The sequence below is a fragment of the Panthera tigris genome, chromosome B3 (genome assembly GCF_018350195.1).
Source record: "Panthera tigris isolate Pti1 chromosome B3, P.tigris_Pti1_mat1.1, whole genome shotgun sequence".
NCBI classification, from domain to species: Eukaryota; Metazoa; Chordata; class Mammalia; order Carnivora; family Felidae; genus Panthera; species Panthera tigris.
In genome coordinates this window covers 47,294,567-47,321,934 of record NC_056665.1, presented here as the reverse complement: position 1 = coordinate 47,321,934, position 27,368 = coordinate 47,294,567, and the positions used below count along the sequence as shown (strand labels likewise).

Below are 27,368 nucleotides of genomic sequence, written 5' to 3'. Positions count from 1 at the left end.
CTCAAAAATCATGAGATCGTGACCTGAGCCAAAGTCAGACACTCAACCAACTGAGCCACCTAGGTGCCCCTATTTTTATTTTATTTTATTTTTTTTAGAGAGAGTGAGTGAGTGGGGTAGAGGGAGAGAGAGAGAGAGAGAGAGAGAGAGAGAGAGAGAGAATGAGAGAGAATGTGAGAGAATGTTAAGCAGGCTCCCTGCTCAGCACAGAGCCCGATGTGGGGCTCAGTCCCATGACCTTGGGTTAAATGCTCAAAATCAAGAGTTAGATGCTCAACCAACGGTGCCATCCAGGAGGCCCGTGTTTTCTTATTTTTAATCACACTATAAAATAATAAAATTTCTAAGCAAAAATAGTAATACTGTATGTGGGGTATATAAATATGTAAAGTAAACTCTGTGACAACATTAACCCAAAGGATGGAGGGGAGGATAGCGGAAGTATACTATTGAAAGATTCTTACACTCTTACATAATTACTTAAAGGTAGATCATATTAATTAAAGATAGATTTTGTAAATTGAGGGCAAACTCTACTAATATAAATAAAAGCCAGTAGGAAAGACTAACTGGAATACTCAATTCAAAAGCAGGCTGAAAAAGAAATAACACATGAGACAAATAGAAAACAACTAACAAAATGGTAGATTTAAATCCTATGATATCAATAATTGTATTAAATGTATATAGTCGAAGCACACAGAGTAACAAGAGATTGAAAACAAGCTTTTTACTTTTTATTTTCTATATTTTCCAGTGGTTTTTGTACTTACAGGTTCTTCCTTAGATGAAAACATTTAAATAGTGAACATCACAACATCTCTTTACACACTAATGCTCTGTAACACCTTTTTATCTAATCAGGGTGGTCTGCTCCTACTTCCCCCATGAGCTTCAGACAACAACCAAGCTATATTGAATCCAGTAGCTTAGAACCATCGACCCAAAGTAGTCCCATTTTCCCCAGCCTCTGGGAAAAAGAGAATAAGCAGGTTAAGGATTACACTGAGCCTATCTATTCTGTCCCCACTTTGTTAAAGAATCTATAACTCTGTTAAAATTCATTTTAGATTATGTTTTATACCTTCAAATCTCTTGAGATCCCTTATAACCTTTTCCATATCATGTACGCTTTCTTTGGTAAATCTTTTTATTCAAATGTGAACAGAAACTTAATTGTTGGGGCGCCTGGGTGGCTCAGTCTGTTATGGCTCAGGTCATGATCTCACGGTTCGTGGGTTCGAGCCCCACATCAGGCGCTATCCTGACAGCTCAGAGCCTGGAACCTGTTTCTGATTCTGTGTCTCCCTCTGTCTCTGCTCCTCCCCTGCTCACGCTGTCTCTCTCTGTCTCTCAAAAATAAATAAATATAAAAAAAAATTTCTTTTTAAAAAAGAAACTTAATTGTGGCTAAGTATACAAATAGTGGTAGAGATAGACCCACTCATGAATGCTAAAGGAAGAGTGGGGCCATCAACCTTTAATGAAATTTAATGGAAGGAAAAGCATAAAGAATTCTCAAACCTTTTAAAGTATCCAAAACTTCCTTTAAATTATTTCCTTGGAATCTGCCTTTCTTTTTTTTCTCTGTTTAAGCCTTTTTCATCAACCATTGATATTCAAGATACACATACATAGATTTTTTTAGTCAATGTATTTCATTAAAAAAATAGTATCTTTTTTTTATTAAATATAATTTATTGTCAGATTGGTTTCCATACAACACCTAGTACTCATCCCAACAGGTGCCCTTCTCAATGCCCATCACCCACTTTCCCCTCTCCCCCACCCCCCCATCAACCCTCAGTTCTCAGTATTTAAGTCTCTTATGGTTTGCCTCCCTCCCTCTCTGTAACTTCTTTTCCCGCCTTTCCCCTCCCCCCGGTCTTCTGTTAAGTTTCTCAGGATCCACATGAGTGAAAACATATGGTAACTGTCTTTCTCTGCCTGACTTATTTCACTTAGCGTAATATCCTCCAGTTCCATCCACATTGCTACAAATGGCCAGATTTCATTCTTTCTCATTGCCAAGTAGTATTCCTTTGTATATATAAACCACAATTTCTTTATCCATTCATCATTTGGTGGACATTTAGGCTCTTTACATAGTTTGGCTATTGTTGAAAGTGCTGCTATATACATTGGGGTACAAGTGCCCCTGTGCATCAGCACTACTGTATCCCTTGGGTAAATTCCTAGCAGTGCTATTGTTGGGTCATAGGGTAGATCTATTTTTAATTTTTTGACAAACCTCCACACTGTTTTCCAGAGCGGCTGCACCAGTTTGCATTCCCACCAACAGTGCAAGAGTGTTCCCATTTCTCCACATCCTCTCCAGCATCTGTAGTCTCCTGATTTGTTCACTTTAGCCACTCTGACCGGCATGAGGTGGTATCTCAGTATGGTTTTGATTTGAGTGATAACTAATATCTAATTAGGCCTTATCTTGTGTTTTCCATTTTTTCTAAGCACTTTGTCAGTACATTTTTATCCTCACAAAAAACCAGTGAAGTGAAACTGTTACTATCCCATTTCACACTTGAGGCAACTAAAGTACAGTGAGGTTAGAGAATAATCTATTTCAATGACTTCATTAAAATACAAAATAAAATACTATTTGTCTGAAAGCCAATATTACTCCAGAATGGGAATTTAAACCTACTTAGTCTACATCCAGAGTCTCTGTTCATAATCACTTCCCCATACCTCCTCCCTAAATTATTACAGTTTTTTTTTTCTTTTCGTCAGTCTTTCTTCCTTCATTCCTCCCTTCCACAAATATTATATACAGCTCTTCTGTGACTTAAAATTGATTTGTATAGCCATTTATAATGAGTTGATATGTAAAATATTTATTTTGATTTATGCCTGACTCACAAATTAATTTGGATTATAACTCATTGAGCACTTGAGGTCAGCCTTTACCTGTTTTCAAATTGCAAAGGTAGGATGGCAGTAAATTGCATGCAATACTGGAAGCCACTCAATGAAAACTGAGTGTGTTGGGGCACCTGGGTGGCTCCGTCGATTAAGCATCCAGCTCTTGATTCCAGCTAAGGTTGTGATCTCACGATTCATGAGATAGAGCCCCACATCAAATCTCCTGCTTGGGATATTCTCTCTCTCTCTCAAAATAAATAAACATTTTCAAAAAAGAAGAAAGGAAAACTGAATGTCTCATATTTTGCCCTCAGTACCTATTATGTAGCAAGAATCATATGTAAATCTTAGCAGACCACAGAGGGAATTTAAGACTCCCTTTTGGCCATTTTCTCATCTGTTACAACAAAATAGAATCATCTTCTTTCATTTGCTCTGTATCTGTGTATTTTCTGTGGTGTGCAAAGTACTTACCTTTCTGCATTAGATAGGTGGAGGGTGTTGAGCTCCAATGAGAAATTTTATTAACATTCAGAGCTTTTCTTAATCTAAATAAAATAAAGTCTTGGTAACCCTAAGTATACTGACTTCAGTTTGTCATATTCAACATACCGTATTCACAGTAAAATATCTCTAGGTGTGCAGGATGGTTTAGTGTTGATCTGGCTGTATTTCATGGACACAAGACACAAAAAAACTTCCATGCTCTTCTGCCATCTTGGCTCCTCCAGTAAAATACCTCAATGTATTAAACAAATGTATGATAAACTGCTTATACACATCATTTTTTTAACTGTACATTATTCCAGAAGTCCCTTTTTAAAGTTTGTTTTTAAATTCCAGTTAACATTTCTTTAAGTTTTTTTTTATTCCAGTTAACATACAGTGTAATATTACTAGTTTCAGGTGTACAGTATAGTGATTAAAACTTGCATACATCACCTGGGTGCTCATCACAAGTGCACTCTTTATCCCTATCACCTGTTTAACCCATTTCCTACCCACCCCCCTTTCTGGTAACCATCTATCAGTTTGTTCTCTATAGTTGAGAGTCTGTTCCTTGGTTTGCCTCTCTTCTCTCCCCGCCTTTGCTCCTTTGTTTTCTTTCCTAAATTCCACATTTGCGTGAAATCATATGGTATTTGTCGTTCTCTGACTTATTTCGCTCAGCATAATACTCTCTAGCTCCTTCCTTGCCATTACAAATGACAAGATTTTATGCTTTTTTAATGGCTGAGCAGGATTCCATTGTATATATACACCACTTCTTCTTTATCCATTCATCAACCAATGGACACTTGGGTTGTTTCCATATTTTACTATTGTAGATAATGCTGCTATAAACATTGGGGTGCATGTATCCTTTTGAATTAGTATTTTTGTATTCTCTGGGTAAATACCGAGTAATGCGATTGCTGGATTGTAGGGTAGTTCTATTTTTAACTTTTTGAGGAACCTCCATACTGTTTTCCACAGTGGCTGTCCAGTTTTCATTCCCACCAACAGTGCAAGAGGGTTTCCCTTTCTCCACATCCTCGCCAACACCTGTTGTTTCTTGTGTTGTTGAATTTACCCTTCCTGCAAAAATCTCTGTATTTTTTAGCAGTTTATCTTCTTCCTCCTACTACTGGTGGTTCACAGATCTACATTCTTTCAGAAGCAGAGTGCTTGATTAATAGCAAAATAGATGGGCATGCCAGTTTGATGGGATATTAAAACAGAAAGAGATATCCCAAATCAAATTTGCTCTACTCCACCCCATTCTCCAGGTGAAGAGACTGAGGCCTGGCGAGTTTAACAACTTACCTGTTTCAGACAGCTACTTCATAGCAGAGACAGGAATAGACCCTTCTGACTCTTCATTTCCATGCTTGTTTCATTTTACTACTCTGTTTCTGACTACATAGTTGGTGAATGGTAGCAGTTCCATTGATTAGTTCCTTTCTTTCTATTCCAGTTCTTGCTGTCAAGGGAAACTAGCCAATTAACAATCATTTATTATCCACTGTTTTAGAGCACAGTTTTCTTATACTGTCTGTGTCTCCATGTGGCTGTATGCCATAGATAGAGCCTTAGAGTAGAATCTGTCCCTGGCATGCAAACAAAACAAGTCTAGAATTCCAGACCAATGTTCCTAAACAAGTGGCATCTGCCTTCTGGTCCCCAAGTGCCATAAAAAACAGACATTGACCTTGCGTGGTAAGGTCATGATTTAAATTAAACAGCCAAAATACAGAAAGTTGTGAGAAAAATCACAGGAATTAACAATGAGCTTAATATTCTGTTTATCATTGTATGATACAAGAAATTTCTGACAGAAGCATCTATATAAGGATTTGGTGGAAACAGTATGTCAGAATGAAGTATGATTACCAGGACCGTTTTGAAAATATGCCCCCCTCTCTTTCCCCAGCCAAATTATTTGTTGATATGAGTTTAACCTGATTTTCTTTTTTTTATTTTGGGAAAAGGGGAGTGGACTAAAATTAAGGTGTTGAAATTTGGCTCAGTTTAGTCCCTAGAAAGTTGTAAAGCCTCAAATGAATATTTTGAAATCCTTTTTTATTTAAGAATGGGATAAAAATTAAGACACAAAAGTTATTTGATTATTTTTAAAGAATATGCATTCACTATGTTTTTTCATGAAATGCAGCCAAGGATGAAGAGATAATTCCTAGTTCTGTAATATTTCGGCTTGGTATAAAAATGAAATGAATTTGTTTCTAAGTTCTAAACAACATGTGGTTAGGGAAGTAGGGAGACATTAAGTAAGAAAACACTTAAATTCTTAACCTAAGGAAAAGCAACAATGCAATACAGATGTAAATATGTGTTCAGGGACAATTTGAAAATATAATTATTGACTAAAATGTCTCAGAGAAGGGCCGTTTAGATTTTGAGCTACCTATAATGAATACCTTGTTATGTATTCCATATGTGGCAAAAGTGAACCATAAAATGACCCATAAAGTTTTGAAAGATTACTAAAATTGATCACAATCTTATTCTACTCTGTTTTTTCATTCCTAATTTCCAATCTACCTGTCAACCACACTCCCTTATATAGAGTTATGCATTTTAATGTTCTCTCTGGGCATTCTCAGGGCTGAAAGGCAAACATACTGTTTTGTGTAAACCTTCTCATCCTTGTCTATTTGTATATATTTACTGTGTGAATCTGATTTTTAGGAAGGCGTGGAGAACATGGGGGAAAATAGCTGGACTGGTGAATGTTTGCATCCTGGTCTACTTCATCTCCGGTTTTAGTCTCAAGAAGTCATTTCTAAAGCCTATTCAAATTACCCAAATATGACTGTATGCTCTTACCAAGGATAATGAGATACTTTATTGGTACCTTAGCAGTTCTTCAGGAATTTTTGATTGGGAACCTGCTTAAGGTTCTGATGCCTGTCACAGGAAGTTGGTGCAGAGTTAAGATTAAATAAGTGATGAGATAGAGGCTGGGTTAGAAAAGTGATTACAACTGGGAACTTGCTAATCACTGACCTCTATAGGGATCCTCTGGTTTATCACTAATCTCACTCACACTTGGCAGTTTCCTGTGCTGCTGCCTCATCATTCATAGCTGTGTGAGTAATTTGGCATGGAGTGAACAAGAGGAGGGCAGAGAGAGTCCGGCAGCTGTGCTTGTTGGCACTAGATATTTAAGTATCTTCAATGTAGCCAGCAGCGCACTTGGCACACATGTTAGCCAATAATACTTAAACAAATGGTTGTGAAAGAAAATAGGCATTTATGTTAAACGCCTCTGTCTCTCTCTTTTCTTTTCTTTAAAAAAATAATCTGTTAGTTTGAGATCCTTTCTAGATTTTTTGTGTGTAAGTTTGAGCTGACTGCTACCCACATGAAGTCAGTAATACCAGTAGTTAACATTGGCCTCGGTTCTTTGAGACAAGAATTTCCAAATACTTTATAAGCATTAATTAAACTGTGCAGGCCTGTGTGAGGTACATGTTACTGAGCTGATTTTCCTAAAAGAGTGAGTGGGGACGTTGATGTCAAATGACGTGTAACTTGCTTAGTTCACTCAGTACGAGAGAAGCAAGAGCCAAGAGATGAATCCAGTAACCAGAATCCTAAGTCTCTGCTCTGCTGTATACCAAATGGCATTACAGATTTCCCCACCTTATAGGATAGTGTGTTTTTATGTTTCTCTGAGTGGTTGGTGTGATGGAAATTGTATGAAACTTGTGGTAGTGTTCTTCTACAAAAGAAGAGGAAAAGCTTCTCCATCAGCAAAGAGGTTAGGTAAATAATGATTTTTCAAAGATACCTAAGCGGGGAGGAAGACAGTCTGCTCATAAAACTGTGATCATATTTAGATTTATGCCCAAATATTTAGATTGGCCTAAGTAGGGATTTCACATTGTTCTCTGAAAACTAAATCTGGAAAAGTTGTCATGATTTGTATGTAATAAAATATTTCAGTTTGAAACATCCAAGGATTCTTTTTCTAGGTTAAGCCTTTATCTTTTAAGAAAAATCAGTCTAATTCTGCCCATTTAAAATATAGCTGGTGGGGTGAATTTGAATTTATGAGTGCAATTCAGTATGCCTTACAAAAATGAACATTGAAATAATACTGGCTTTCAGACAAATAGGGAAACTGTTCTGATTTGTGCCATTAACTCATGAAGTCAATATTTCTTAAATAGTATCTATTCATTAAAATTACTGAACTTCAGGTATTCACTAGACTGCTTCAGAAATAAATGCTGAGCTAGCTCTACCTTCCATAATATCTTTGTCCCTGGCCATTTCTTTATAAAAATGTTATTTTGAATTGGTAGGAATAGAGCATATAGGCCAGGAGTGTATTACAGGGAAGGCTTCTACAGCCAGTAGATTGAGATCTGTAGGAGATCTTGCAGTTTTACTGTCATATCTCATACCTGTTACCAGAGTCCTTCAATCACTCTTCGGCATTAGGAGTATTTCTAGTAGGAAGAAGAATACAACTAGCAGTGGTACCAGCAATGTAAGTAAAGCATGTTTCACACTGCCTTGCACATAATAACTAGTCCGCAAATGCTGGTTCCTGTCACCTTGCCTGCAGTAATCTGAAGACTCTGAGAGTGAAAGAGAGTGGAAGAGTCCTTGACTGCTGTGCACCCTAAGGAGGGTTCAGTACAGCAGCTAGGGAGTTCTTGAGCCAAAGTTGGTCAACATAGAAATGTATGTCCCCCAGGAAGAAGTGTGCTTTTCCCCCCTACATACTCTGTCAAAGCATGTTGATGGAAGCAAGTGCGCCTCACTGCAGAAGTTATCATTTCAGAGCGTAGCAGCTGGATCTCTCAGTCAGTTATATTCCCGGAAGTAGGAGCTTTGCAAGGTGCTTTTTCATGGCTACCACTGCAATTAAATTTTTTAATTGTTTTAAATATATACACAAAAATAAATCTCTACGTTGGCCCCAGCCTCCCGGGATGTTGTTACACACCTTCTGATCTTGTCCAACTTGTTCATTTTACAGACTAGGAAACTGAGACCCAGAAAAATGAAATGAGATCAGAATAAGTATTTTTCTAACAGGTATTTCAAGTTAAGGAAAACATTAACTTATGCCCTTTGTGAGAACTAAAAAGAACAGCAGTTACTTGTGAGTGAAGGCAGCGTAAGTGACCACGTTCTGTACCCAAAACCAATCCTTGGAGTAGTTGGGTTTTGCTGCCAATCATTTTGGGGATGATTTGTCATCCATCCCTCTTTTCAGCAGGAATAGATAGTGCCAAACCATTTCATTGGTAGAGGCTGCTTAGAGGGCTACATAGAGAAAAATTTCTGTACTATATTTGGGCCCCACCAATTGCGTACATACATGAGCTGAATCTGGGAATTGTGTCCTGAACCTCCACTGAAGAACAGTGCAGTATAGTATTCTGTTAAGAATTTGGGGTCAGCCCTGTATTTAGGTTCTTTTGACTACTTAGTAATTCTGTGACCTTGGGCAAATTATTTCTCCTCATTAGTAAAATAGGGATTTAATAGTACCTGTCTCAGTGAGTTGGAAGAACTAAAGCTATCATTAGCTTTCATCTGGATTATTTCAGTACTTTCCTAATTTGTCTCCCTGCTTCCACTTGTTCCCCTACAGCTTGTTCTTCATAAGCAGCCATGATGATACTTTCAAGATGTAGATCATCTTTTCAGTAAACAGTTCTGAAGTCACTTGGATATCTCTGTGGAGAAAACATGTATCTTGACATCCCTCCACCACCACCAACATACACAAAAACCAAATTCAGGTTTAAATGTGAAAGATAAGCAGTAAAGCTTTTAGAAGAAAGCACAGAAAAATAAAAACAGATTTGTGACCTTGGAATAGGCAGAGATTTTTTAAACAGTACATATAAAAAAAATGGACAAATTAATCTACATTAAAATGAATTTTTGTTTATCCAAAGACACCATTAAAAGGATGAAAATATTTACATAGAGACAATAAAAGGTCTTGTATCAAAAATACTTGAGAAACTCCTACAGATCAGCAAGTAAATGACAATCCAGTAGGAAAAAGTAAACAAAATATTTGAATGACCATTTCATTATAAAATACCCAAACGTTCAGTAAACATGAACTCACTGTGATTTACTAGTAGTAACTTGGTTGCCAAAAGTGTTCTTAAATTTTCCACAGCATTAATAAATAAACCCACAATAAAAGAGCTAATTATTCCCCAAATCTCTTTACTAGTAAGAACACCAGGAATATTCTATAATTTTCTGCACACTAGTAGTTTTACTATTGGAAATTCTGTTTTCTGAGACTTCTTCCTTATAACAAGGTAAAGGAACGCATGTCTTTACTTTTATCCTCTTCCTAAGTCTCTTCACTAGGACCAGATAGTGTAATTTTGATTCCATCTTAGCATGATAGTTCTGCAAATATAAAAAGTACAGAGACTGCACTTCTTTCAGATTCTCTCCTCTCTAGGCTAACATCTCGGGGGTTTTTTTAGCTGATCTGATGGTATGGATCCTTCACCATTCAAGGGAAATTAGATACATGCCAGTTACTAACAGTTCTTCAGCTGTGTTTAGCTGTGTGACATATATTAAAATTATCTACATACAGCTTTCATATATATTATTTAGCAGAAAACTGTAAAACGGTAGCCAAAAGTTGTTATTTGTCAGACACCTGAGATAAAATAGAGATTAATTTTAATTCATGAAAATAGTTCTTAAAAAAAGTAATTTTGAGAGAATTAAAGATAAATGTCTTCTAAATCTCAGACTGAGAGTATGCATTATTCTATTTCAAGTGTAACCGAATTTCTAAGTCCCTCAGAAATAATTAGTTCCTAATAAATGAAAGGTGAAATAAAAATGTATTTACATTTCAAAATCTCATTTGAATAGGTTAAGTATCATTTTAAAAACAAGCTATCAGCTTTCCATCTCAGAAGAAACTTCTCTGTAATGGTTTTAGCTTATGTTAAATTAGTTTTCATTCTCTCTGATTTGAATATCCTTGTGAAAGGAAGAAGTTTAGGAATTTTAATAGGCACAGAAAAGTAGGTTTAAAAGCTTACATATTCTTAAATAATATAACAGGTAGCCTCCACACAGATAATTAAAATTATACTTGAAAACTGTACTTTATTAAAAGCAGAGCTAATATTGATCTCTTACTTTGTTTCCTTTTCTTCCCAACAGTTGGGGGGGAATCTAGTACCTTTGAAAGTAAAAATATAATAGGCCTTAACTTGTTGTTGAGCTTTAAGTCTTTCTTAGTTGTTTAAATAGTATTTCAGGAAGAGGAATTTGTAAGGTAGGAAGGGCCTATTGAGTATTTCAGCCATTAATTACTTGGTGGTATATTGTGGTAAAAGACAAGCATTGTTTTGTTTTTTTAACTCTGTGGTATTTGTTTAAAATGTTAATAAGTCAGGTCACCTGGGTGGCTCAGTCCTTTGAGCTTTGGCTCAGGTGATGATCTCTTGCCATTCATGAGTTCACACTGGGCTTGCTGCTGTCAGCCTATACCAGTCAGTGCAGAGCCTACTCCAGATCCTCTGTCCCCCTCTCTCTGCCCCTCCCCCACTTGCACTCTCAAAAATAAACATTAAAAAATAAATAATTAAAATGTTAATATAGTCTCCCATTTCTGTTCTGCCAAGTATATGGTACATGATTTGTTTTCAAAAGCAGTATTTTCTTGGGGTGCCTGGGTGGCTCAGTTGGTTTCAGCTCAGGTCATGATCTCACACTTTATGGATTCAAGCCCTGCATTGGGCTTCTTGCTGACAGTGTGGAGCCTGCTTGCAATTCTCTCTCTTTCTGCCCCTCCCCTACCCATGCTCTCTCTTTTTCAAAATAAATAAATAAACTTTTTAAAAAATGGTATGTACTGAGAGTGATTTTTATTATCTCATAAACATGTTTATTTGATTAATAAAGTAATACCTCCAAACCAAAAATGTGTGCTGTTCTTTATTTTACCTCAGTAATCTCTCTGCCAGTCATTCTGAGTAGGCATTTCCCTTCAGTCTCTGCCATGTTCTTGGTCCAGCAGGGTTTCTTATCCATTTTGATGAGACACAGGAATGGTGTGTGTGTCACAGTTGCAAAAGTACAATCTTTTTGTGGTTTTGTAAGGTCAGATTCCAAGAGTAGAAGAGTAGAGTCCAAAACCCCTGTGTATCATCTGGACTCCTACAAGCGGTCTTGCTTGTAAAGGATAGATCCTCAGAGAGTTAACAGTTTTTTTTCCATTTTATTCCATATGTATATTTTGCAAATTAAAGCACTTTATGTAGAACATATTGCTTTATGGTGAGACTATGAGACAAATAGACTACATTAATTAACCTTTTCTCATAAATCTGCATTTTTATGTGTTAGCATTACTTCACCTGAAATATGTGCTTCATCACTAATAGCCAGTAAGTGCTTTTTAAGACATGTGCTATAATGTCTAATGGGCTCTGAAATTATACTCTGAGTTATTACTGTATTTTCTAATAACTAGCTTTGTTATTACAAGGATTATTTTCTATATCTAACAGGTCAGTACATACTAAATTTAGAGTTGTATGATTTTACATCATTTGGCCAGTGTGGCATGTATACGGCAATGAAATTAATCAGATATTAGTACATATATCTTAAAGTTTTTTTAAATTATGTGCACCATATCAGTACATAATTTTGAGCATCCCATCTATGTGTGGAGTTTTTAAGTTAATAAACTATACATTTTTATATAATGACAAGCTAATAACTCCGTAGTATACAATTATGAGGAAGTTCATATAGCCTCAGTAATTTCATTTGTTTTTGAGAGAGAGGGTGCAAGCGGGGGAGGGGCAGAGAGAGAGAGAGAGAGAGAGAGAGAGAGAGAGAAGATCCCAAGCAGGCTCTGCCCGCTGATAGCAGAGAGCCTGATGTGGTGCTCAAACTCATGAACCGTGAGATCATGACCTGAGCCAAAATCAGATGCTTAACCGACTGAGCACCCAGGCACCCCTAGCCTTAGTAATTTAAAAAATTTTGGAAAACTGGTCAGATTTAGTTATATTGTTACTGTTTTTACTTTGGAATGGAGAAAAACAATTAGCTCTGCCATTGTCATTGTTTATTTGTGTCTCCATCTTTGATACTAACATCAAAGTGTGATCCTTACAGAAATCTTTTTTTTTAAGATTTTTATCCTTATTTTTTTTAAGTTTATTTTTGAGAGAGACAGCACACGAGTGGGGGAGGGGCAGAGAGCAAGTGAGAGAGTGAGTGTGTGAGAGAGAGAATCCCAGGCAGGCTCCTCACTGCCACTGCAGACCCCAGTGCAGGGCTTGAACCCACAAACCACGAGATCATGTCCTGAGCCAAAGTCAAATGCTTAACTGACTGAGCCACCCAGATGCCCCCTTACAGAAATCTGTTTAAGCAACATGTCTGTGAGAGACTCTTTAGTTAAAATCTGTAATATTTGTAAATTTACTGTATTGAACATAAACTCTGGTGTATTGAAAAGCAAATAAGAACTTCTTTCAGTATCAGTACTGCCTACTCTTCCTCTAGAGCCAGTGCATACCACTTCTAACACTTAACCATCCAACTTTTGAACTATAGAGTCTCAGAAAGAATTTGTACACATTTCTGTAAAGGGTATAAATTCGCATGATGACATCAGATAATAGTAAGGCAACACCTGTAAAGTTGAAAGTGTGCATTCTTTAATCCAGCAGCTCCACTTCTCCGTGTCTATCCTAGAGAAAGTCTTATGTGTACATATGCGCATGTGCAAGGCTATTTGTTTTACCATCCTGATAGCAAAAAAGCTAAATCTCTTTCTCAGTAGGGGAATAGATTAACTGTGGTTATGTTTGCATAATAGGACATTTTATAGCAGTAAAAATGAATACACCAGGTGTCTATTTTCCGCATGTATCGTAAGAGCATACTGTTGCATGGAAATGCAGATTTCAAAAGGAATAGATACTATATAATCCCATCTTTAAATGTATTAAAGATACACACAAAATAAATGTTTTAAATATAGACAGTAACATATATTGTTTGAGTACATAAATATATGTTAACAGTTTCAAAATATGCAGGGGGGGTGGGGGATCATATACACTAACCTTTTGATGATGGTTACCTTGGGGTCTGAGTTAAGATTTGAACTGTGTCTACACTGTTTCAATTTCTGAGAAAGAAGAGGAGGAGAAATGTTCACTTTGAAGCAAATATGGGAAAACGTTATTCTCTCTACCAAGTACATGGATCATACTGTTGGCTATATAGATATCTATTCTTTTCCATTTTTTTGAATATTTTTTCAGTGTTTCACAGCAGAAAGTATTCAATAAAATACATGCTATTTTACAAAAATCAGAATTTTTTAAACTGGAATGATAGTAAGCTTTTTAAATTTTATTTATTAGATTTTGTCTTCTTGTTTCTTATTTGTTCTCTGTACTTCCAAATCACAGTATAGTTACTATGAATGGTCTAGAGGTTGAATTGATTGTCAATAAGTGAGGATTTTTGTATACAGTTATATTTTTTGTTTTATAGGAAAAACGTCAGAGAGAGGCTCATTTTCCCTGTACAGCAGAGACACCGGATTACCAGGCTGTCAAGTAAGTTTAATAAATACAAAAGTGAGATCATTTTTAACACACAAATAAGAACTTTAATAGAGGAGGTAGAAATTTATCTGATTTATTTCACTATTATACCTTTAATTTGTGACTAAATGTGCTAAGATTTTAGTAACTAAACATATTTTCTTCTCCCTCCACTTAAAATGGTTTCTGTTCTCCAGTTCACTAGACTGTCTCTGTCATCAGAGATTTTCACACTCACCTCCATTTTAAGTGGAAGCAAAGCAAGTTATCCTCCTACCCTTTTACAAAATGCTTATCACTTCTGAAAATGAATTTGCATATTTCCTCATAAAAAGAACAGAGTTGCTGACATAATTATGTGAAGAACCTACGTTTGCTCTGTGTAGCTTTTCTATCCTGTAATGTTAAACTTATTGTTCTGAGTATTTTCATTTCAGTCCTATACTCTAACCAATTCTTTAAGCTTCCAAAAGTATCTTTGACTTGGAAATGTTGTTTCAACTCTTCACATTCCTTTAGCATATTGCATTTTTACTAATGGCCATCTTCTCTGCTTCCCTGCCCCCCCCCCCCATCTTTAGAGAGAATCCTGAATACTTAATTCACCTGTAGATTACCATCAGGATCAAGCTAAAACAAAAGAAAGGAAAGGCAGAATGTAGGAAATTTGTTTTCTGCTGTTCACATGCCTTTCATGAGTTCCACCCTAATTTCAGACATGGGCATATGAGCCAGTTTTAACTCTCATTCTAACAATACTTTCCCATTTAGTACATACTACATAATTGTGCCATTCAGATTCAGAAGACCTAGGTTGAAATCCCATCGTTAGAAGTTATTGACCTATAGTCCTAAGACAAGTCTTTTAACCTTAAATCCTGTCTCTGTGTTGATTTCCTCACTTGAGAAACAGAATTAGCATTTTGCTTCCACCTACTTTGTAGGTCTCTGAAGGTTAAATTCCATGTACTTGTGAAAGCATGTAATAAAATAAATGCACATTTAACAATTTTTCTATTCATATAACCTATAAAACAAACCTATTTTGGTGTTTTTTTTTAATTTTTGTATTATTTATTCAAGTCATTATATTCACTATCCCATCAGAAAAGATCATTATTGGGGCGCCTGGGTGACTCAGTCTCTTGGGCATCTGACTTTGGCTCAGGTCATGATCTCACAGTCCGTGAGTTTGAGCCCCGCATCGGGCTCTGTGCTGACAGCTCAGAGCCAGGACCCTGCTTCGGATTCTGTGTCTCCTCTCACCGTCCCTCCCCAACTTGTGCTCTGTCTCTCAAAAATAAATAAATGTAAAAAACAAAATTTTTTTAAGGAAAAGGTCATTATTGCTGTTCCTTGAAATGTGCCTTATTAAATCTCTTGGAGTTCTCACTTGGCTTTGGGAAGTGAGAGAAGATCCTTAGCACAACCCTATTGCAAGCTGGATAACTCATAACCCCAGTGATTCTTTCCTCCTTTATCCTCACTAATCTCTGTATATAGATTGGAAAGTGTATGTGTGAGGAGGGAGCATGCATGTAAGAGTGCACATGGATAAATGCTAGAGCACAGAATGAGTTGAAACAGTGCCCAGTAGTGGCTAAGCCAGCTAGAAGACTTTACTATACTATGGTGACTTGCATTGATTTTCTTTGGTATGTTAAATCATCCTTGCATTCCTGAGATAAACTTTACAAAAGCTATTTTGAATCCTTAATATTTTTAAGAGACCAAAAGGTTTGAGAGCCACGGGTCTAATGTTAGCACTATTGCTAAACCTAAGGTAAAAAAATGATTCTAAGCTCTTTGAAATTACAGCTGTATCTAATAAATCAGTTAATGCTTACACTAAATGAGTTTCCACTTACATTTTTTATACTCCCTTTGCAAAGGTAGTGGTATTCAGTTAGGATTAGTGGTAAGCTCTATTTATATAATTCTCCAATTTTGCAAAGATGAATCTTAACAGTTTTTCCAAAGATGAATATGTTTATACCAGATTTAATTCCTTTTTTTTCACAGTTTCTATTTTTATTTTAATTCCATTATAGTTAACATACAGTGTTATATTAGCTTCATGTATACAACACCAGATTTAATTCTCATATCAGAAAACATTTACTTTAAACCTGGATGCATAACACTGTAATAACAGTTGCTACCATTTACTGAGAACTAGCTGAGCCAGGAATTGAATTAAACATGATCATATTTGGGTCACCTGGGTGGCTCAGTCAGTTGAGCATCTGATTCTTGGTGTTGGCTCAGGTCATGATCCCAGGGTCATGAGATCAAGCCCCACGTTGGGCTCTGTGCTAAGCATGGAGCCTGCTTAGAATTCTCTCTCTCCCTCTGCCCCTCTACCCCGCTCTTCTAAACAAAATTAAAATGAAAAAAAAAAACAAAACTTTAAACATTATCATGTTTAATCCTTTTAACAACACCTGTTTTTCAGACTGAAAAATGGATGTTCTCCAGAGGTTTTAAGTAATTTGCTCAAAACTGTGCATCTAGCAAGTGGTAAACCTTCTAAACACACGGTTGATGCTGTTACAGTGTCAGATTCCTAGTCTGTGCCCTTACTACTCTTTCACTTAATTTGTTTGACCAAGGAGGGCTCTGGGAATTAATATTTTAAGCAAGTGCTAATTCACATGGACTGGGGATTATACTTTGAGAAACCCAGTTCTCTACATGCCAAATATAAACATATAGAGAGTATAAAAAAAGGAGGAAGCCATAAGATTACTGCTTAACAATTTTTTATAGCATTTTGGAGAGATCAGGCAGACCTATGGAAAAGAGAAACAAGTTTACTGGAATGTATGAAATGTAAAATAGCAATATTGCTATGTACAAGAAATTTAAAGGTATTCAAGTGAGGGAAAGATTTGTTGGTAAAGAATGCACAGAAGCAATGTATGAACCACAAAGAGGAAGCCCAAAATTCAGCAGAGAGGAGAGATTTTACTGCAGCAGAAACATCAGTGAAGACAGGAGGACTTTTAAAACAAGTGAAAGAATTCCTTGCTGTGAAAGGAAAAATACTTTGCTATTTATTACTGTTACTTAGCTCTGCCTATGTTGCAGTTGCTAGACAAAATTATAATGGATGGCACCAACTGATCTGAGGCCTAAATAGTAAACTTAGGATATTCAAGAGTTAAAAAATATCTGTCACTACTATTCAAAGAAAAACCTATATCCCAAACAGTATTTGTTATCATGGGTCAAAGAAGACAAAAATACAGTAAAAAATTGGCTGTCATTTTGTCTTGCCTATTCACAAGTAACATAAAAATCTTAACCATGCAATGATAATAGAAGGAAATGTAAACAGTGACTGCAAAATTATATCCAAACACCACTTTGAAACCATTTTTCTTCAGCATATTCCCCAAGGAAACATTTAACTCTGCTATTAATGTACATAAAATGCTGCTGACATTCTGCAAAATTCAGTCTAATTTAATAATGCCTGATGGGCCTTGCTTCATGTTAAGATGATGTAATAATATGTTGCTAAATGAGTCTCCTCATATTACCTTCATGGCAGTCCCATAACTGATGAGCCATTAAAAAGAAACTGGTGTAGCCGTTTTACTGGAAACAATGATAGATCATTCTGCAATCGAATTTTTTTAATTGATTCAACACAGAACATAGAAGCCAACATCTTTTCTAACAATAAGGATAATTCTTCACCATGATATGAAAAATCCTTTTATCATCACAACAGTTTTTCACTAATGTGAACAAACATGTATCCAAGTAGTTTGTATAAGTTTTTCTTCAAATGTTCAAACCTAAAAGAGGCAGGGTCCTGGTTTTATCCAAGAAGATTTAAGTTTCATCAGTGTTCAGGTATCACATGCCTGAGAAAATGACAGCTTTAAAAACACAGCATTTAGTTATTTGGAAATTTACCCTTACCATTTGCTTCTTAACCATTCTCTTTTTTCATTATCACCAGTGTCATTATATACAGCTATTTGATAATGATAAAATTATAAAAGTCAATGCATCAGGAAGATATAACAATGATAAAGGTATATACCTAATTACAGAGCTTTAAAATAAGTGAAACAAAATTTGATAGAATTAAAGAGAAATAAACAAATTCAAAATTAGAGTTAATGGTTTGAATACCTATATTTCTCAGTAACTGACAAAATACACAAAAACTTAGTTCACTTGGTGTCAACTACCTTGACCTCATTGATATTTGTAAAACTCTGTTCCCAACAATTGAAGAATCTAAATGCCTTTCTAGGGTACATGTTATATTTAACAGGATTGAACCATGTGCTGATCTATAAAACTATAGATTGGAAATTTTTGAAAGTAATACAGTATATTATCTGACCAGAAGTAATTAAATTATGTTAGTAAGATACTTAGAGAAACATCAAATATTTTGAAATTAAACAACCTATGTCTAAATAATCTGTGGTTTGAAAAATCATAAGGGAATTTAGAAACTATTTCTAACTAATTATAATGAAATATGATATAACAAGATGTGTTGGTACAGCTAAAACTGCCTAGAAAAAAAAAAGTATAGCTTTAGATGCTTGTATTCAAAAAGATCTGTAGTGTACAACCTGAGTTTCTGCCCTAGGAAGCTAGAAAAACAAGCACAAAGTAAGTAGTAGGGGGAAATAATACTAAAAAGAGCAAAAATTGATGTAATATTACAAAAATAATAGAAAAAATAACAAAGCCAGAATTTGGTTATTTGAAAAGATCCATAAAATTAGTAACTCCTAGCTAAGCTGATTAAGATAAAATGGGAGAGGGAAGAAAGGGAAAGAACACAATTTACCAGTATTTGGAATGGAAGGGACGTTATCATTGTAAACTATGTATACATGAAAAACACAATAAAGAAATATTGTGAATAACTCAGTTCAGTACATTTGACAACTTAGGTGAAATAAATTTGGAGAAATACTTACAAAAGGGACAAGATGAAACAAAGTCTGAATAACCCTGTATCTACTAATGAAAATAAGTTCATCTCAAAAACCCACAAAGAGTGATGAGCTCTGAGTGTCCTGTGGAAGTGTTGAATCACTATATTGTATGCCAAAACTAACAAAACGCTATGTGTTAACTATACTGGAATTAAAGTAAAATAAAATATAAAAAAAGAGGGGGATGTAAAAGTTGTTTGTAAGAGAGAAAAAAAAAAAACCCACAAAGAAAGCTTGAAGGTCATGGTTTCATTGGTGAATTCTTTCAAATGCACAGGAAAAAATACAATACTAACCTTATACAAACTGTTTTAGGAAACAGAAGGAGGGAACACTTTACAGCTCATTTTATGAAGTGAATGATAAAACCGCACATGTAATGTTTGGCTTAACATTTGAAAATTAGTTTCGTTTGACACATTAACAGAATGAAGGAGAAAAACAATGTAATTGTTTCCATAGATGTAGAATAGTTATTCAGCAAAAATGAAATGTTCATGATAAAACCTCACAACAAACTAAGCATAGAAAGCAGCTTCCTCACTTTGATAAAAGGTATACATGAATGATTTATATCTAACAGCATACTGAATAGTGAAAGACTATATATCCCTCTACCTCCCACTCCCCTTCCCCTCAAGTTAGGAAGAAGGTAAGATTTTCCATTTTCCTGACCTAAATTTTATGTCCTGGCCAGTGTAATAAGGCAATTAAAAACAACAACAACAAAAAAGACAATTTGAAAGAATAAGCTGAATTTGCAGATGACATGTTTGTGTACATGAGAAGTCCAGTGGAATCCTCAAGGAAACTTGTAGAACTAATAATCCTTTAGCTTTGTCACAGGATACAAAGTCAATCTAAAAACATAATTATATTTCTACATACTACCAATGAACAGTTAGAAAATGAAACTAACCAAAAAGTACTATCTATATCAAAAAAACATAAAATACTGAGAGATATACTTAAGAGATTATAAGACTTCAACAATGAAAACTGTAAAATATTGCTGGGAGAAATCAAAGAGGATCTAAATAAATAGAGAGATATGCCATGTTCATGAATTGGAAGACTCATTATCATTTAGATGTCAGTCCCAGGCTTTTTTTTTAAGACATTGACAAAATCATTTAAAAGTTCATTTGGAAAGTCTTAGGATTCAAAGAAACAAAAAAAATCTTGAAAAAGAAAAGAAGAGGGTCTTGGTACCTGACTTCAAGACTTACTATTTTAAGCAACACTAATCAAGGCAGTGTAGTATTCATATAAAGATTGACAGATCATGAACAGAATAAAGTCCAGAAAGCGACCCATACCTTCTATGGCAGATGATGTTTGATACGAGCACCCAGCAACTTAAAAAAAAAAAAAAAAAAAAATCTCTTTAACATATGGGTGCTGGAACAACTGAATTACCAGTATGAGAAGGGGAAAAAAAAAAACTTCAATCCTTATCTTACACCATATACAGACAAATTTGAGATAGATCATGAACTTAAATATGAAAGCTAAAATAATAAAGCTGCTAGGGAAAAAAATAGATGAATATCTTTGCTGCTTACAAAACAAATTTCATAGGGAACACATAAGCATAAAACATGAAAGAAAAACTGATGAATTGAACTTACTCAAAATTAAAAACTTACGCTTATCTGATACTCTATATGGAAAACCCAAAAGATTCCACCAAAAAACTGCTAGAAATGATCCATGAATTCAGCAAAGTCGCAGGATATAAAATCAAAGCACAGAAATCGGTTGCATTCCTACACACCAATAACAAAACAACAGAAAGAGAAATCAAGGAATCAACCCCATTTACAATTGCACCAAACCATAAAATACCTAGGAATAAATCTAACCAAAGAGGTGAAAAATCTATACATTGAAAACTATAGAAAGCTTATGAAAGAAATTGAAGAAGACACAAAAAAAATGGAAAAAGATTCCATGCTCCTAGATAGGAAGAACAAATACTGTTAAAATGTCAATACTAACCAAAGGAATCTACATATTCAGTGCAATCCCTGTCAAAATAATACCAGCATTCTTCACAGAGCTAGAAAAAACAAACCTAAAATTTGTATGGAACCAGAAAAGACCCCAAATAGCCAAGGCAATCTTGAAAAAGAAAACCAAAGTTGGAGGCATCACAATCCCAGACTTTAAGCTATATTACAAAGCTTTAATCATCAAGAGAGTATGGTACTGGCACAAAAACAGACATTCTGATCAATGGAACAGAATAGAGAACCCAGAAATGGACCCACAAACATATGGCCAACTAATCGTTGACAAAGCAGATAAGAATATCCAATGGAATAAGGACAGTCTCTTCAGCAAGTGGTGCTGGGAAAACTGGACAGCAACATGCAGAAAAATGAACCTGGACCACTTTCTTACACCATACACAAAAATAAACTCAAAATGGATGAAAGTCCTAAATGTAAGACAGGAAAGCCATCAAAAACCTCTTTGACCTTGGCCGCAGCAACTTCTAACTCAGCAGGTCTTTGGAGGCAAGGGAAACAAAAGCAAAAATGAACTATTGGGGCCTCATCAAAAGAGCTTCTGCACAGTGAAGGAAACAATCAGCAAAACTAAAAGGCAACCAGCATAATGGGAGAAGATATTTGCAAATGACATATCAGATAAAGGATTAGTATCCAAAATCTGTAAACAATTTATCAAACTCAACATGCAAAAAACGAATAATCCAGTGAAGAAATGGGCAAAAGACATAAATAGACACTTCTCCAAAGAAGATATCCATGTGGCCAACCAGCACATGAAAAAATGCTCCACATCACTCATCATCAGGGAAATACAAATCAAAACCACAATGAGATACCACCTCACACCTGTCAGAATCGCTAACATTAACAACTCAGGCAACTACAGATGCTGGCGAGGATGCGGAGAAAGAGGATCTCTTTTGCACTGCTGGTGGGAATGCAAACTGGTGCAACCACTCTGGAAAACAGTATGAGGGTTCCTCAAAAAATTAAAAATAGAACTACCCTATGACCCAGCAATTGCATTTCTAGGGTTTATCCAAGGGATACAGGTATGCTGTTTTGAAGGGGTACATGCACCCCAATGTTTATAGCAGTGCTATCAACAACAGCCAAAGTATGGAAAGAGCCCAAATGTCCATCGATGGATGAATGGATAAAGAAGATGTGGTAAATATACACAATGGAGTATTACTAGGCAATTAAAAAGAATGAAATCTTGCCATTTGCAACTATGTGGATGGAACTAGAGGGTATTATGCTAAGCAAAATTAGTCTGAGAAAGACAAATATCATATGACTTCACTCATATGAGGACTTTAAGATAGAAAACAGATGAACATAAGGGAAGAGAAGAAAAAAATAATATAAAAACAGGGAGGGGGACGAAACATAAGAGATTCTTAAATATGGAGAATAGAGGGTTGCTGGAGGGGTTTTGGTAGAGGGGATGGGCTAAATGGGTTAGGGGCATTAAGGAATCTACTCCTGAAATCATTGTTACATTATATGCTAACTAACTTGGATGTAAATTAAAAAACAACAGTAGCAACAACAAAAACAGCAGCATCTTAAACTCACCAAGTTATGCACATTAAATATGTATAGACTTTTGTATGTCAATCATTCGTCAATAAAGTGGTTTAAAAAAAAAACTTACACTCATCAAGAAAATGAAAGGAGGAGCCACAGATGGGGAGAAGGTATTTGCAACACCTGTCTGACAAATACAATGATCTCTGACAACTCAATAATAAAAAGCAACCCATTTTTTTTAAATAAGCAAAACACTTGAGCAGACACTTCACATAAGAAGATATACAAATGGGTAATCAATACATTAAAAAAGTTTCACATTATGAGCTATTAGGCCCATGAAAATTAAAACCAGAGTTACATATTAGTACAGGGCTAACCAGAATACCTAAATTAGAAAGATGATACATTGCTAGTGGGATTGTAAAATGGTTACAATGACTTTAAAAAACTGGCAGTTAAGAAAGTTAAATATGTATCTGCCCCATGACTCAGCTGTTTTACTCTGAGGTATTTATCCAAGATAAGTGAAAACATTGTTCACAAAAAGCTTTCTTCTCAAAAATGTTCCTGACACTTTCATTCATTATAGCCTAAAACTGGAAACTCAGATATTCAGTGGGAGAATGGACAAATGACCTATATTATGTTCATACACTGAATGTCATTCAGCAGTAAAATGGAATGATCTAATGATGCCACTAATGTCATAGTGAGTGAAACAGGCCAAAATCTCAAAAATACTGTATGGCTCCATTTATATGAATTAATAGGCAAAACTATCCTGTATTGATAGAAGTGAAATCAGTGGTTGCCAATAGGAGGAGGGTTCTTCTGTAAAGGGACCCTATCTCTAAGGTGATAAAAATGTTTTATTATGCATTCATCAAAACTGATGGAGTAGTTCACTTAAGATCTGAACATTTTATTATATGTATGTAACAGCTTAGTTTTTAAAAGATAAAATGAAAAGAAATGCCATTTACAGTAGCATTCAAGAAATGGATAGGAATTCTGAGGAATAAATTTTAACAAAAGACCTGTAAAAACCTCAACACTGGTAAAAATTATACTACTAACCATTGCTTAAAGAAATTTAAAGAGACCCCAGATGTACTATGTTTATGAATAGGAAGACGATATTTTGAAAATGTCATTTCTGGAGCCTGGGTGGCTCAGTCAGTTAAGCATCTGACTCTTGGTTTCAGCTCAGGTCATGGTTTCACGATTTCTGAGTTCGAGCCCCACATCAGGCTCTGCACTAACAGCAGAGAGCCTGCCTGAGATTTTCTCTGCCCCTCCTCTGCTCTCTCTCTCTCTGAAAATAAATTTTAAAACTTAAAAAAAATTTTTTTCTTAATTTAAAAAAGAAAAAGGAAAATGTCATTTTTTCCCAACTTGATCTATAGATTAAATATAATCCTAGTCATAACCTCACTAGGATTTTTGGGGAGGAATGGGGGGCTGCTGAATTTACCAGCTGATTTTAAAAATCTTTGGAAGGCGAGGGTGGTGGTGCCTGGGTGGCTTCATCGGTTAAAGCCTCTGACTCTTGATTTCAGCCCAGGTCATGATCTCATAGTATGCGAAATCAGGCTTTGTGCCAACAGCCCAGAGCCTGCTTTGGATTCTCTCTCTCCCTCTTTCTCTGACTGTCCCCTGCTTGTACTTGCATGTACTCTCTCCCTCTTTTTCTCTCTCAAAAATAATTAAAAATTATTTAAAAACCCTCTTAGGGGTAACTGGGTGGCTCAGTCATTTAAGGTCCAACTTTGGCCCAGGTCATGATAACACAGTCCTTGAGTTCAAGCCCCACATCAGTCTCTGTGCTGACAGCTCAGAGCCTGGAGCCTGCTTCAGATTCTGTGTCTCCCCCTCTCTCTGCCCCTCCCCGACTCATGTGCACACGTGTTCTCTCTCTCTCTCTCTCTCTCTCTCTCTCTCTCTCTCTCTCAAAAAAAGAAAAAAAAATTTAAAAACCCTGTTAAAATAAATAAGTAAAAGTAAAATTTTCTTAGGAAATACAAAGAACCTAGGAATACCCAATGCAGTCTTAAAAAGTGAAGAGCAGTGGTAGAGAATTTATGCTACCTGACTCTAAGACTTGGTGTACAGCTATATGTAATTAAGCAGCACAAACTGGCCTGATTGAGAAATATGACACTAGAACAGAATATAGCCCAGAAGTACACCCACGCTTTATGTAGTTCATTTGATTTTCAGCATTTTGCCAAAATAGTCCAATGAAGAAAGGACAGTTTTTTTTTCCATAAAAGATGCAATAATAAATGGATATTCATATAGACAAATATGAATGTCAGTCCTCTCACACTAAACACAAAAGTTATTCAGGATGGATCCTAGACCTAAATGTAAAAGCTACAACTATAAAGCTATAAAAAGAAAACAGGAGAATATCCCCTCAATTTGGGGGTAAGCAAATCTTTCTTATACGGAATACAAAAATTTAAAAACCACAAAAGAAAAAATGATAAATTAGAATTAATCAAAATTAAAGACTTCTGCTGAGGGGTGCCTGGGTGGCTCAGTTGGTTAAGTGTTCACTTCCTGATTTTGGCCCAGATCATGATCTCACAGTTCCTGGGATTGAGCCCCACATGCTTGGGATTCTGTCTCCCTCTCTCCCAACCTCTCCTCCCCTGTCTCTCTCTCAAAATAAATAAACTTAAAAAAAAAACAAAACAAAAACTTTAAAAACTTCTACTTATAAAAAAGCATAGGTTAAAAAAATGAATAGGGGCACCAGGGTGGCTCAGTCTATTAAGTGTCCAACTCTTGATTTCATCTTAGGTCATGATCTTCAGGGTTGTGGGTTCAAGCCCCAGGTTAGGCTCTATGCCTACTTAAAAAAAAAAAAAAAAAAAAGGAAAGGAAAGAAAAGAAAAGAAAAATATCAAGGAAACATCTTCACACATTATAGGACTTGATTAAAAGATAAAGAATCAACAAGAATTTGTTTTATCATGTATAAAGAACTGTACCAGGCAACAGAGTAAAAGATTTAGCATCAGGCCTCAAGAAGCTTGCATTCTAGTTGGGGGAGACCAGCTCTGTACAAAGAGAAAATTAATTAAAATGATAAGATAACCTGTAGTAAATCTCAAGGAAGTGGCACAGGTATGAGAACACAGAAGAGAGAGAAATTAACATGCTTTTGATACAGGGAAGATTTTGCAAAGGAAGTATACAACTCTAAAGTCTTGGAGGGGCACCTGGGTGTCTCAGTCCGTTAAAGTATCCAGCTCTTGATTTCAGCTCAAGTCATGATCTCACAGTTCATGGGATTGAGCCCTGGATCAGGCTCTGCACTGATGGTGCACAGCCTGCTTGGGATTCTGTCTCCCTCTCTCTTTTTATCTCTCTCTCTGTCCCTCCCCTATGTGTGCGAACGTGTTCTCTCTCTCAAAAGAAATGAATAAACTTAATAAAACAAAATCTTGGAGAATGGGTAAAATTTGACCAAGTTGAGAGGAGGACATCTTGGGGAAAGAGAACATATGGCTAATGTAAATACAGGTAATAATATTCAACACATTTTGTAGGTGCTTCCTTAATTTTCTCCCACCAAAACTGTAAGCTTGTAAGGACAGGGTCAGTGGCTGCTTGTTTGTTGTATTTTCAGCACCTACTCTGTGCCTGATCAATAGAAGGTATCAGTGAATACTTTTTGAATGAATATATTTTGAATGAAACAAATAAGTAAATGTGGATTCTGGGAATAGTAGCATTTTAGTTTGGTTTGAATTAAATATTTGTTTTGGGGAACAGTATGAGGTGTTTGAATTATAAGGATGTTGCTTGAATGCCTAACCAGTTTGTATCTTGTAAGGGTTTGGGATCGGACATGTGTGGCATGATGAAAAATACAAGTGTTTCTTAGAAAAGTTAAATCCAGGTTCAGGATATGCAAGAGAATTTATGAATTGGAGACTAGGCAACTATTTGAGATGGTCTAGCTCTAGGCCATACATGAACCATGGAATAGGAGGTAGTTTAGACAGATCTTAGTTTTCCTATAACAACAGCACATTGCAGGTGTTAAAAGATAAATTTTTAAAAATCTGTAGTCATGACTGTCCTACAGATAAAAAGTGACTATGTATAGGGGCACTTGGGTGACCCAGTCGATTAAGCATCTGACTTCGGCTCAGGTCACGATCTCGCTATTCGTGGGTTCGAGCCTCACATTGGGCTTGGTGCTGACAGCTCAGAGCCTGAAGCCTGCTTCAGATTCTGGGTCTCCCTCTCTCTCTGCCCCTCCCCCACCCGTGCTCTGTCTTTCTCAAAAATAAATAAAAATTAGAAACAATTTTTAAGTGACTATGTATATAGATTTTATCTCATCAGTGAAGAAATCTGTAAGGTGTCAGAACCAGTTCAAAGGAGAATCCAAAAACAGACAGCCATAGATGAAAATTATGGAAATAACTAAAAAAGAAACAACAACAACAAAAAACCAGAAGACTCATAAATACAGAGAACAATACTGGTGGTTGCCAGAGGTGAGGGGTGAGTGAAGTAGATAAAGGAAATTAAGATGTGCAGACTTCCAGTTATAAAATAAGTCATGGAGGTGAAAAGTACAGTATAGGAAATACAGTCAGTAATATTGTAGTAATGTTAAATGGCAACAAATGAAAACTATACTTATGATGGTGAGCATTGAGTAATATATAGAACTGTCAAATCAGTATGTTGTATACCTGAAACTAATATGACATGTTAACTATATTTTAGTAACAAACATTTAAAAATAAATTTTAAAGATTACGGAAAATAATGTTCAAATGTAGACAAAACATTTTCCCCCTTTGGAGCAGGATGCTAGAAGTGTTGAG

General features: G+C 35.8%; 1 protein-coding gene across 11 annotated transcripts in view; it reads left to right on the top strand.

Annotated features, from left to right (window-relative positions):
- The window catches only part of TCF12 (transcription factor 12), a 375,236-nt gene that overhangs the window by 246,841 nt on the left and 101,027 nt on the right, over positions 1-27,368 (top strand). For all 11 annotated transcript variants that reach the window (XM_042988780.1, XM_042988782.1, XM_042988781.1 and 8 more), the window contains one exon: positions 13,927-13,991. In XM_042988780.1, coding sequence (XP_042844714.1) covers positions 13,927-13,991 — 65 coding nt within the window. The remainder of the gene's footprint in view (positions 1-13,926; positions 13,992-27,368) is intronic.